Consider the following 13,993-nt stretch of genomic DNA (forward strand, 5'->3'; position numbering starts at 1 on the left):
ACGTCATATAGTTGGAATCATATTGTGAAACCTTTTCAGAATGGCTTCTTTTCACTTAGTCATGTGCACCCAAGGCCCATCCATGCCTTTCCACGGCTTGACAGCTGATTTCCTTTTAGCGCTCAGTAATAATCCACTGTCTGGACGGACCACAGTTTACGTATTCATTCACCTACCAAAGACATCTTGATTGCTTCTGGTTTTTGGCGATAATGAATAAAGCTGCTTTAAACATCTGTGTGCAGGTTTCTGTGTGGACATAAGTTTTCGGCTCCCTTGGGTGAATTCCTAGGAGTGTGGTTGCTGGATCCGAGTGCGAGGAACCGCCAACCTCTCTTCACGCCATTTTTATTCGTGTGAAGCTGTCCCCTCTCCGCCCCCAACCACAACTTGTAGCTGTGAAAAAAATCAGTTAAACAGCCTGGATGTCAAAAGTGGTTTATTTTGCTCTGTCTTTCGGTTATGTAGGGCAGAAAGTCTCAGTGTTCAGTATTAATTTTTCATGATTGAGATGAAAACGTGTATTTTCAAGATCTTTAAATGCTTCTTGCTTTAATCTGTATTAAGATACAATATTGATTTTTAAATTTCAGTAACATCCAAGAAGAGCGTTAGATTTTGATTAGCTTTTGGACGTAGTAGTGTATATTATTATTTTTTTTTTTTTTTTTAAAGATTTTATTTTTTCCTTTTTCTCCCCAAAGCCCCCCAGTACATAGTTGTGTATTCTTCGTTGTGGGTTCCTCTAGTTGTGGCATGTGGGACGCTGCCTCAGCGTGGTCTGACAAGCAGTGCCATGTCCGCGCCCAGGATTCGAACCGACGAAACACTGGGCCGCCTGCAGCGGAGCGCGCGAACTTAACCACTCGGCCACGGGGCCAGCCCCTTAGTAGTAGTGTATATTATGATCCTACTTTCTAGGTAAGGAAACAGGTTCAGGAAGGTGGGTTGCCCGAAGTCACACAGCTAATAAGTGGCAGAGACGAGCTTTGAAACAGGTGGTGTGGCTGCAGGATCCAGGCTGCTAGTGACTGTCATGTTACCTCTATAGTTAATATGTTGCATTCATGATTTGAGTTAAGGATTGACGTATTCGTAGCTACATTTTATCAGTGGTTCTCAAGTCTCAGTGTTCAGTAAAACCGTTTGGGATGCCTGTTAAAATCCAGGGGGTCTGACTTGATAGGCCTGGTGTAGGGCCTAGGAACCCTGTTTTCACAAGTAGCTACAAGTGATGCCAATGGAGCAGGCCTGTAGCCCGCGTCATGATAAACTGCCATAGAAAATGAGCTAGATTCAGTGATTCAAATAACACACTTCTGATGTGGGTTCCAGAGAGCTGGCGAAGTCTTTGGCTGTGTAGTTTTGCTGGATGGAGCTGGGGAATAAATTGCCCTTTACCACTGCCTTCAGTTAGATGTGCCACTGCGGAAGTCCTCCTGTCACTCGGTGGTGGTTGGCTATGTCACCAAACAGGAAGGGTGACAACTGTGCGTTGGCACGTTGGTCGTCAAGAGGATGTTTACATCTGGGTACAGCACCATATGAGTGTAAAGACGAAGCAGTTATTTAAAAAACTTGCAATGACCGCTCTGATTCTTAATTTATTGCTAATTTTATTGCTAATTGTCATCTTCGTATTGTGCAAAAAATTCTTATCGTCTGGTGACAGATGTGCCTCCCTAAGGTGGAAGGAGACTTTGGGAGAGTAACAGCGGTCGTTTTCAAAGGTATCATCTTCTACAACAGTTAGCAGCGTTTTTTCATCTGCTCTGAAGGCAACTTTGAGTTAAGGCATGCTATTCCTCTGTCAGGTAAGCGTTCTTTGTAGCTGTATGTCGTTGGTTCTGAGGGGCACCCTTTTAACCTTGCTGAAATCGGGATGCATCTTGCAGTTGGCATCTTAAAACTAGATTTGGTAGTCTAGTGCTTTTTGTTTCTTAACAGGATGTAAAATTATGGGGTGCTTAATAATCGATGGATTTTAGATCTTCCAAGTATGTTATTGTGTAGTGTGTAATTGCTCTAAAAGGGAAGAAAAAAAAAATCCTCCTGCCCCATGTCCCTTATAACGCTGCTGTGGCTTCATGCCCCTTCCTCCGTGCTTTGCATTGTAAAGCCATAGGACGTAAGATGCACGTGGCAGTGAGACAGTCTTACGTTTGTTCCTCAGACCGGATGGTCCTGAGGTCAGCCTCAGTGGATGAGCATCGGTTCTGTTACTGTGCGGCAGGTTCTTAAAATGCTGTTTCAGTGTCTTTTTCCGGAAAGTCTTCCTTTTCTCTAGCCAGGATTGAAAGGGATCACTTACCCAGAAGTAGACTTTTAGGGGCAATGAATACGATGCCCAAACGTTAAGCGGGCGTAGAACTCAAGCTGTTTTACATATACTCTATGCATACTGTACGCAGACACACGCTTGTGTAGCTGCCACCCGCATGAAATATAGACCATTTGCAATACCACAGAAGGCTCTCTTGTGCCTCTTTCATTCAGTAGCCTCCACCCCTTAGATTAACCGCTCTTCTGATTTCTGTCACCACAAATTTATTTTGTCTGTTCTGGGCCTGTTCTGGCCATTTCCTATAAATGGAATCATACTCTATGTGGTCTTTTGTGGCTGGCTTCTGTCACTTAGCATAATGTTTTCAAGCATGTATCGGTACCGCATTCTTTTTTAAGGCTGAATAATATTCCCTTGTGTGGATAGACCACGCTTGCGTATCTGTTCATGTCTTAACAGATGTTTGGGCTGTTTCCACTTTTTGGCTGTTGGGAATAAAGCTGCTGTGAACATTCATGTACCAGTTGTTGCGTGGACATCTGTTTTCAGTTCTCTCGGGTAAATACCTAGAAGAGGAATTGCTGGGTCATATGCAAACTTTGTGTTTAACTTTTTGAGGAACCGCCAAATTGTTTTCCAAACTGGCTGCACTTTATTGTATTTTAAAAATGAATTTCTTTTCTGTTATTTTCTTTCTCCTTTGGGTTTAAAGTGTTATTTTTTCTAATTTTTTTGAAGTGAATGCTTAGCTTATCATTTTCCACTTGATTCTTTTCCTTTTTTTTTTTTTTTTTAGATTGGCCCTGAGCTAACATCAGTTGCCGATCTTTTTTTTTTTTTTCCTTCTTCCCAAAGCCCCCCCAGTACATAGTTGTATATTCTAGTCGTAGGTCCTTCTAATTCTGCTATGTGGGATGCGACCTTAACAGGGCTTGAGGTCTGTGCCCAGGATCTGAACTGGCGAAACCCTGGGCCACTGAAGCGGAGCGCACGAACTGAACCACTCGGCCACGGGGCCGGCCCCTTGATTCTTTTCTAAAAGAAGCATTTTAAGTTGTGAATTTCTAAGTATCTTTAGAGCTGTAGCTCTCAAGTATTGCTGTGTAGTCTTTTCATCATCATTCTCTTCTCAGAATTTTATAATTTACCATGTCTTCTTTAACCAAGGAGTTATTTAGAGTTGTGTTTCTTAATTTCCAAACAGATGGGTTTTTCTGGTCACTGTTTTGGTTGCTTTCTAGCCTAATCATTCTGTAGTCAGAGAATGTGGTCTTTATGACACCGGTTGTTTCGGTGGGAGTTCTACACAAGAAACGTGAAGCAGGCTGATGGTCTGGAGTGGGAAGGGGTCACGCAATTCAAGGAGTGGGTGCATTCCAGGGCCCTGGAACCGCCAGAGGGGTCGGCTCTGGCCTGGGTCTCCAGAACTGAGTCATAAAGGAAGTGCTCTGAGGCAGGCCCTGGAGCCATTGAGTTCCCTGTGTGTCCCCAGCCAGCACAGGGTCCACAAGTCTGAATCACAGAGCCACTGTTGCTGCAAAACCCTCTGAATTCCTAGGAAGCTAAGGAATGAACACAAGGATGCTCTTCCAGAAAACCCTCAGCTTTCACATCCTTGCTGCCCAGGATGCCAAGCTGGAGCCACCCAGGAACATTATTGAAAAGGCAAGATGGGGAGCTCTGCCTCCCTTCCTTCTTTGGAATCTTGTGCAGCGCGTCCTTTTGGTAGAGCCAGCCCGTCTTTAGAAACCTAAGTGCAGAAGAGCCTTCTGACCTCTTCTCTGCAGGAAGGCACCCGCAGACGCTGAGCAAAGCCGGCTCAGCTCACTATGTCCACCCCCTAGTCCTGTGAGATTTATTAAGACTTTTTTTAATGGACCAGCGTGCAGTCAGTTCGCATCAATGTCCCACATGCCCTCAGAAAGAATGTGTACTGCACAGCTGTTGGAATCAGTGATCTGATTGAATCTATGCCTCCATCAATTCTAAGACGCGTCTTTATTTTATGTTCCACTAAGAAAAAACAAAAGCCGCCAATTAAGCCAGACGTAATGATTGCTTCTCACTTAGAATTTATTTATACTGGTTGGAAGAGTTCTTGGAACTTATTTAAACATTGATTTTTTTTTATAGGCTTTACTGTTTATTGTGCATACATATAAAAAGTGAAATATGAACGAAATACGTTTTGGATATTCCCAAAACTTCTTTACAATCGCTCTCCTACTCAAGAGTTCGTATTTGTGTTTTTCTGTGCAGTGTTGGCCTCTATGCCACCGAAGGCATGAGTAACGGAGCATTTCGTAAAAGAGTGCTGCTTTATTATCTCTGGGGTTTTTTTTCAAGTTCTGGAGGTTTTTATGCTAGGACTTCCTTGATCTTACCACAAGGTGTCAAGGAAAGGTTTGGAGTAATAACCAGGCTCATATTCCTTCTTCAGATGGTCCTTAAATTGTATTTTTAACGGAAGCATCAACGCGTAGCAGTTCAGTTGTGCCTCTGGCAGTAATAAACATGTTCCCAGATCGGAAGGCAGTGACCTATATATGTCACAACTGATTTCAGACGTGAAATGTGGAAAAAATGTTCATCTTAAAATTGAGGAAGCGTATTGCGTTCATTAGTTCAAGCTGGTTAATTGTGTTAGTCAAATCCATAGCTTTCCCTTTTTTTTTTTTGCCTTTCATGGGAAAATTCCATTTTTACATGTACCGCTCAATTTTTGCTTTATGTGTTTTGAAGCTATTTTGTTAGACGCATATAACTTCAGACTTGTTAATTGTGTGGTTATTTGAGCAGTATGTCCTTACCCAGTGCCTTTCTTTATCCGTGTTCCGTTTTGCTGGTGTTATTGGAACGGGCCCAGCTTTCTTTTGGTAAGAGTTTGTCTGCTGTATTGCTCTCTGCCTTACCTTCAATCGTTAGGGATTCTTAGATTTTAAATGTGCCTCTTGTAAAGAGCATTTGGTTCAGTTTTGTTGTTCATTTTTTTACGTCCAGGTTTTTAAACTTGGTCCCCTTTTCCACGTGTGTTCACTGTAAATGTCTCAGTTATTTATGACCGCGTAACAAAGCATCCCAAAGTCATTGGCTTGATTCCACACTGGTCTGTTGTCTCTCACAATTCTGGGAGTTGGCTGGTGGTTCATGGACTGCTCTTGTCTGGGGCCACTCGTGTGGATGCATTGGGCTGGCAGGTCAGCCAGGGCGGAGCCCCTCCCAGATGATCTCGCATGTCCGGGGCCTTAGTGGAGGTGGCTGCAATAGCTGGCATGTCTGGGACTCTTTCTGCGTGTGGTTTCTTTCCACAGTAGGGTTGCTGGCCCGGGCTGCTTCAGAGTACACTGGTCTCAGGGTTCCAAGATAGCAGAGATGCAAGGCGTCTTGGGGCCTGGGCTCAGGATCTGCACAGTGTCTCTTCTGCCATGTTCTCTAGGTCAGAGGAAGTCCCAAAGCCAGTCCCGGTTCAGTGGTGGAAAATAGACCCCCCTTCTGGACCATCCGAGGAACTGCAAAGTATTGTAGACTCGTTCTTTAGCACGGTGAAAATCAGTGTATTTGGATTTTTTTCCTACTTTCATATTTTGCTTTTGTGTGTCTAACAGCTTTTCTTTTTTTAATTTCAGCTTTATTGAGGTATAGTTGACACATCTAACAGGTTTTCTGTTTCTCTTTTCTTGTCTTTCTTTGAATTGATGATTTTTTTTTCCCCTTTCCCAGTTTGGGCATTTTGAACTCCATTCCCATTCTTTTCCTGCTTAGCCTAGAAATTTTTATATACGTTCTTAACTTGCCAAGTCTAAAGTTAATCATTTGTGCCCTCCTGCTCAGTAGTCTAAGAACTTTAGAGCAAATTATTTCTCTTTCTATTTACGTGCTAGTGTGTTGGGTGTTTTAGTTCTCTTTTTTTTATTCTATGAGACATTATTATTTTAAATAGTCACTTTTTCTTTAGGGTTCCTTCTGTCAATCTGTGCTCGACTTTCCCTCTTGCATCTCACCCCTCCCCTCTTGAGTCTTTTCTCTTGATTGAAGTTAGTTGTTTCAGAATTTCCCTTAATGATGATGTGCTGGTGGCAAACTCTTGAGTTTTTGTTTGTCTAAAAGGGGTATTTCACTTAATCCAAGAAGGCTGGTCCAACAGTGGTGTCCTGGGACAAATAGAGGTGAACATCATGAGGGGAAATGACAGAATGTTCTCAGGTGATGAGCGGTGGATCCAGGGCACTTCCTGCTCTTGGGAAACTCAGGCCTCTTCAGAGCTTCTTGCTGTGTCTTTCCACTGAGGTGCTCTCTGTTCTTCCATGCCCCTGGCAGGAGGGCCACCCCTGCAGTGTAATCGTAGTACCTTAGTGATCTGGCCCCCAGTGTGGCTGATGTAGGACTGGCCCCGTTAGCCGTTTGGACTCTGCCTTATCACCGCACTGAGGGCAAATAGTTCTTGAGTGGTAATGAGACCCAGGGGCACAGCTACCGAGGGCCCACAGCCTTCCATTTCGTTCTTTGTATAATCGTATTACTTCAGTAGTCTCTAGGAACTCAAGCTAATTTAACAGTTTAAATCACCAGTTTTTGCAGTGTTACAAGGTAGGTGTTATTTTTATTTGGGTTAAACCACAGCTCCATAGCATAACAAAAATGTTAGTAATGATTATTAATAAAAGGACGAGACATCAGTTTCCGTTAGGACTGGGTAGCCAAAAGTAAGCAGATCTGAGTCATCTGCATGTGATGATTTGAACTCGGTTTTATCTCCTATTATCAAATTTTTGTGGAAGGGGTAATTTGTTAAATTATCACCTTTGACATGTAGTGACTAAAACAGAGAGTTTCTGGCCACGGTTCCTATCTGTGGAACGTTACAACTTCTCCTAGGGGAAGACAGAACTGCTGATTAATTTATGGCAGATTGTGTGTGTGTAAAATTTGTAAAATTAGATATTTATAGCAGTAAACCAAATTGCAGCTTCTTGGTAGATTGGACTCTGTTAGATAACTAGATTATTAATATAATTTGAAAATTAGAAAATGCTTAATTTTGAGATACCATTAAAAAATTTTAATGTCAATATGTATAATCTCCCATTTTTCATTGATTCCGATATGCAAATTCTTCCACATTTTAAGATCTCTGAAAGGGAGGATACAGCTTACACTTGATGGGATCTTAGATTTTATTAGATATGGTAAAGTAATTCTGGATTTCTTAATAAGACAGTTATCAGTATCATTGCATGCTTTATTTTAATGGTTTATTTTAGTAGTTAAATAGTAGTGGTTTTTAAATCATATACACGTTTACTTTATCATCTTCCACCATCCAGAGATATTGGACCACTTCCCACCTGGGAGAAGACCGTCCTGACAGTGCGCTCTCATTTCTCCCCTCCCAGCCTTTGCGCTGTGTTCTGTTTACATATGTTAGTAACCCACTGCATCTTTGTTGTTTTCACTTTAAACCGTAAGGGTAAATCTTGTAAAGAGAGTTACATCAGGAGGGGAAGATATTTACTCACATAGTTACCATTTACAGTCCCTGTCATTCTTTTCTATAGATAAGAGATTTTCACCTGTTGTCATTGTTTGTTTTTTCTGCCTGAGGGACTTTGACATTTCGTGTAGTGCAGATCAACTAGCGATGAATTCTTTCAAGTTTTTATGTCTGAGAATGCCTCTGTTTCACCTTCATTTTGAAAGGGTATAGAATCGTGTCCGTTTCTTTAGTCATTTCAGGCGGCAGGATAAATCTCAGCGCTGTTACCCCATCTTGGCTGGAAACAGAATCCCCACTGATGTACTTTAGTTAAATTCGTGCAAATCCTGAAACTCACTCTGAAACTTCACTGGCGGCACCTTTCCACTAAAATGGGGAATTTCTTGTCTTTGTTTCACGTTCTTCCCTTGTGAGAACATTGATGTTTGTAGAAACCATACCTGCTGCTTTGTGGCCAGCACAGACTCATTCTTTCTTAGAGCTGAAGTGATGTTAGAAATCATCTCCTGTATCCGGCCTCCCCCAGCACTTAGCAAACCAAGAACTGAGCTCTCCGTGGGGAGGAGCCTTGCTCAAGCCTGCATCTAGGGAATCAGGATCCCATTTGGAAGCTCGTGACAGGAGCATTCGACTTCAGTGGTTTCTCTGAATTTCACCAATAATCACCAGTTAATTTGCTTTTTTAAAAGACAGCTTTTCTTGAGATTGGAAGGAAAATTTTCATCGTATGCCCTTTTATATGTTCAGAATGTGTGTGCGTGAGACAGAAACCATATCCATATATTACTTTTTCAATTAAAAAAAGCAAAACACTAGATTTCTTAAGGAGAAAAAAAATCAAGCGTGAGACTTGTTTCATCTTACCTAAAAATGTAGATGATGTCAGTGAGTGAATTCAAAGCTTAGATTGCCTTGATTGGGAGGAGACTAGTGTGTTGCTGTGGGAAAGGTCTTGGTGATTAAGAATACCTTCTTTGGGGCTGGCCTGGTGGCGCATTGGTTAAGTTCATACATTCCACTTTGGAGGCCCGGGCTTCACCGGTTTGGATCCCAGGTGCGGACATGGCACCACTTGTCAAGCCATGCTGTGGTAGGCGTCCCACATATAAAGTAGAGGAAGATGGGCACGGATGTTAGCTCAGGACCAGTCTTCCTCAGCAAAAAGAGGAGGATTGGTGGCAGATGTTAGCCCAGGGCTAATCTTCCTCAGGGGAAAAAAAAAAAAAGAAACCAAAATGTCTGTTGATGGTTGAATTAAAGCTCTACCCTTTTAGACTTTCTTGTTTTCGTATATCTGCATTGGCGAACTCAGCAGAAGAACATTTTTTTCTTATGAGGCTCATTTTGGGAGCCCAGTCCATGGTGTTGACAGACTTGATTTGACTCTTCAGGTGCATTTCCTCTTTGGTCATAGGATAGTATCAATCAACTGCTTGCTTTTAGATTCGCTCCTTACTGGAATAAGATGCTCGCTTGCTGATGAGCGTAATTGCTTTGAAGATTCAAGAGCTGCATGCTTGCCCCTTTATTTAACTTCATCTTTCTGTGACTTTTGAAATTGTTGGTTTTCTCCCTCTTGAAATTCTTTCCTCTCTCGGTTTTGGAGGTGTCATTCTCTGCTGATTGTCCCATTTTCTCTTGATCTGGGTTTCTTTGTATGCCTTCCCCTGAAATGCTAAGTGTGGTAGCTCTTCACTCCAGCTGGTTAGTGTAAGGTGATCACAGTAACCAGGCTGGGCCAGTGAGAATCGAGGAGAGACTTGGTGGGGGCATCTGGGAAGGAAGGCTTCTCACACGCGTCAGACCGTCCCCACACCGGGCATGAATAAGGAGCATGTAGACTCAGGTGCTGCTGGAAGTCGCTAGCAGCAGCTTTAGGATGAACCTGACGTTTTGAAGGACAGAATAGAAAGATCGGGTCCCTGATGACACTGTTGAGCTCCGGGACCCACCTAATAGCACGCTCTGGGGCTTTGTGCATCTCTCTGGGTTTATCCTGCTTGGAGTTTGAGCACCTTGGATGTGTATACTCATGTCTTTCATCCTATTAGGGACACTTTAGCCATTATTTCTTCAAATATTCTTTCTCTCTCTCCAGGGAAGATCATTAGACCTCTCTTGGCCTCAGTTTCCTAGGTTATATAATGGGAATAATAATGGCTGCTCTCAAAGTTGTTTTTTTGGGTTTAATTGGGATAATTTGTTAAAGCACATATCCCAGTGTAACGTTGCTCAGTAAATGATAGTTCTTTCCTCATTAGTTGCTTGGCACCAAGGATTGCTTAAGAACGAAGCTTAGATCTGATGCAGGAAGCAGGAAATTAGGAATCTTGTGTTGATTATATTTAGTATCTGGATCTTTGTAAAGCACGTTGCATTTTTTTTCTGTTTGGAGCAAAAAGAAGTGAACAATGATCTGCAGAAAATTAGTATGTTTTTCAAAATTTCTCTTTTACTTTGCCGTGTATGTTATTTTTTCATGAGCGTAATGTCCTTAATTCATGTCTTAATAAAATTTTTTTCAACTGGTGAGGGCTCTGACACAGTACCCAACAGTACCCAAGAGAACGTTAATAAATTTTCTTCTTTCTGCATAATCATTGCTGTCAAGAAGTTATTTTCCCTGATAATCAACTTTTTGATATCAAATGACATGGAAAATATGAAATCTCTTTGGCTTATTTGGGATATGGCCAGCTTTTTTCCTTCTTTTCCTTTGACTGTTGGTTTGAATTACTAAATAACAGTGAATTTTCTGAGCTGAAATATACTGGATGCAGTAATTTATAGGAAAAGATCTTTCTCTGCCTCATCTAAATTTCCAGACCTGTAAATTCCCAGAGTCGTCATAATTAATTTGTGGAAGTACTTTTGAAACTCAAGGATCAAAAATGCTGCTTAATTATTTAAAATGTTTTCATTAAATATTTGAAAATTTTAAAGTTGTTTGTATTATGTAAAAGAATAATGATATTTGTTAGCAAAAGAGTGTTAACATTACTTTTGAAGTATTTTGTGCTTCCCTTCCTAATTCCATTCTCTTTCTTCCATCCTAAAAGGTAAATATTATTCTGAATTCTGTATTTACCATGCTAGTTATTTGCTTTGCTACATATATATATTTGTATACATAAACAATACACTGGGTAATTTTTTATGTTTTTGAGATTTATAGGAAGTGTTCATTTCCATATTACTTTCCTGAGGTGATCCGTTTATTGCTTATAGTTGTATTTAATTCATTTTCACTACTGTTTGGGATTTCACTGTGTGAATATTCAACATACTTACCCATTCTACTCTGGATGAGCATGTAGGTTATTTCCTTTTCCCCCTCCCTTTTACTAAATATGCTTCTTTGACCTTATTATACCCATCCTCTGATGCAGGCTCAAAATTTTTCTAATATGTATACCCAGGAGTAAAACTGCTGGCATAGCTCATGCACACCTTTGATCTTAATACGCAGCACCAAGCTGTTTTCCCAAGTGGCCGTGCCAGCTGACCCTCCCAGCAGACTTCCTCCCTCCCTCTTTTCTTCTTCCTCCTTTCCTTTGCGCCAGTCTGGTGAGTTTGAAATACATGTTTTTTTTTTCAGGTTTTTATATTAATCAGTTAAATTTGTATTAGAGACTTGACTGGTTCTGTGAGGTGTATGTAGTGGAGAAAACACGTCATTGCCCTGCCCACAACATTTCTTGCTCTCCAGGGTGTAACCACTTGTGCCTCTTTTAGCTTTTCTGTGTCTTTTTTGGTATCTGTTTTGCATATTGGAGGCTTACCTCCAGTTTGAGAGTGCAGGGCTAAAAGGCTCGTTGGAAGCTCTGAGTGCACGAGGCGTTGCTGACTGCATTTCCCCGTGGGGTGATCTGGGTGTACTGGTTGTTGTTGGAATCCCCCCAGCCTTGGTGAAGCCCACCCCGGCCAATGTCAGTATCTTTAGATGGAAAGCTAATTGATTCTGCAGAGAAGACCCTCCCAACCTCTTGTCCAAGACGGTGCAGGTGGGCGTAAAGGGCTGGTTGCCGGCCGTCTGAGAGCCCCATGGGGAGGAAGGCTTGGCAGGGGCCTGTGAGCGTTGATTGCGTCCCTTGTCTTTGGTGTGACGGCCTTGCCCTCACGTGCACTGGGTGTCCCCTGGTCCCTCTGTTTTCGTCTCTAGGGATAAACAAGCCAGTCTTCTGCGTATTGGGAGAAGAGGTGAGGCTGTCCGGGAGCTTTCCCGCAGCCTTCGTCCAGGCCCCTTCTCAGCCTGCCTGCAGGCTTCCCTGGGGCAGCAGTACCTAGCCCTTCTGGAGGAGTCAGTGGTGCCAGGTGACTCCTTGGTCTGGCCACTGTTGGCTTCAGAGTCATCCTTCTCCCATGGGTTAAGTCAGTTACCGCTGGTCCCGTCTCTTCCAGCTTCTGAAATGTGTTGTTACTCTCTCTTTTCCCATTATCTTTGTCCTATTGACAAATGGCCTTCTTGTAGTTTTCATGAAGTTTACTACTGTTTTAGAGGCGGTGTCTTATTGAGGTTTTAATGTGCATTCTCCCAATATTAAAAGAGTCGACATCGTTCCTTCTGCTCACTCATATTATTTGAGCTTGCGCCTGTTCGAGTCTTTTGCCCACTTTGTAAGCGTTGTTTTTTATTTTTTCCTTATTTGTGGGAGTTAAATATTCTGGATACCAATCCTTTGACAGTTTCTGGCTTAGCTTTTCACTTTATGTTGTGAAACTTTTGCTAAACAAAGGTTCTTTATTTTAATATTGAATTTATTAATATTTTCCTTTGTGATTTATATTTTTTTCCCTATCTTTTAAGAAGTCTTTTTTCACTCTGAAATCATAAACACATTCTCCTGTATTTAACTTCTAAAAATTGTGCAGGGTTGCCTTTCACATTTAAGCCTTTATTCTGCTTGGAGTTGTTTGAAAATATATATGATTATAAATAGGGGATTTGGTTTCATTTTTTACGTGTGGATATCTGATAGAGCGCATCTCACATGCTGAAGAGATAGATGTCTTTTCGAGAGTTCTTTGTGAATCAGTTTTCCGTGGGGCTGTGGGTATTTTTCCGGGTACTGTCTTCTGGTTCATCGGCAGTTTGCCCTGCCCCATCATCACATTATCTTAATTTGTTTGTAGAAGCTCCATGTCTTCTCTTGCTATTTACTCAGATTCTTAATCTTTCATTTCTTTAATCAAATTACTGAGATAGAAATTAAGCACACGATAGAGGACTATTAAAAGCTATTTCTTTGAAAAGCTTAATGGAATAAACCAATTCTAGCACAATTAAAGAAAAGAGAGACTATAGACATAGTATCAATGGAAAATATTGCGGAGATGAATAATTAATAAGAGGATTTTATGGTCAACTCTGTCAGTGAAAACAAAACCTCAACAAATATCCTTGTACCAGCCACCCTTCCCCCGCTGCATTGAAACTCCCTGATAGCCTTCTGGAATGTATTTCCTCCCCCCCACCCTTCTCAGAAGGAACCACTGTCAAGAATTTGGTGTTTATCATTGCTGTGCATTTATTTAGCCTCTGCTGTACATTTATGTACATCTGCAAACATTTACAAATCCACGTGCTCAATTTTCAGCCTTCTGTGAAAGGTGTTGTATACAAGCATACCTTGGTGATGCTGCGATCCAGTTCCAGAACACTGCGATGCAGCCAATCCCGCAACGAAGCGAGTCACCTGAGTGGGTTTCCTGGTGCATGTAAAAGTTATGTTTACAATGTACTGTAGTTTATTAAGTGTGCAGTAGCCCTGTGTCTACAAAAAGTACACACCTTAATATCTAATATAAAATATCAATATATTATAACAATGGAAAAGTTTGAAATATTGTGAGAGTTACCAAAATGTGACACAGAGACATGAAGTGAGCAAACGCTGTTGGGAAAATGGCGCCTGTAGACTTGCTCCATGCGGGGTTGCCACAGACTTTCAGTTTGTGAAAAACGCAGTATCCGTGAACACAGTGAAACAGGGTATGTGTGTACAGTGTGAGCCTTCAGTCTTTCATCGTCTCTGTTCTATCTCTGAGGCTCATGTGTGTTGACAGACTCAGTTCAGCTGTGGTTTTTAATTGTTTGTGGGATTCTGTTTTATAAACATACCACAGTTTATTCATTTTGTTATTAGTGGATATTTAGGTTGTTTTTCTTTTTTAAAAAAATATTATTGAGGTCACAATGATTTATAACATTGTGT

At 41.5% G+C, this 13,993-nt stretch overlaps 1 protein-coding gene across 1 annotated transcript in view; it reads left to right on the plus strand.

Moving 5' to 3' along the window:
• CYTH3 (cytohesin 3) overlaps window positions 1–13,993 on the plus strand; it is a 55,638-nt gene that overhangs the window by 17,081 nt on the left and 24,564 nt on the right. Inside the window, exon 4 of the mRNA XM_046666527.1 lies at window positions 1,754–1,814. Within this exon, the coding sequence (XP_046522483.1) occupies window positions 1,754–1,814 (61 nt within the window). The remainder of the gene's footprint in view (window positions 1–1,753; window positions 1,815–13,993) is intronic.

The sequence above is a fragment of the Equus quagga genome, chromosome 7, assembly GCF_021613505.1.
Source record: "Equus quagga isolate Etosha38 chromosome 7, UCLA_HA_Equagga_1.0, whole genome shotgun sequence".
Taxonomy (NCBI): Eukaryota; Metazoa; Chordata; class Mammalia; order Perissodactyla; family Equidae; genus Equus; species Equus quagga.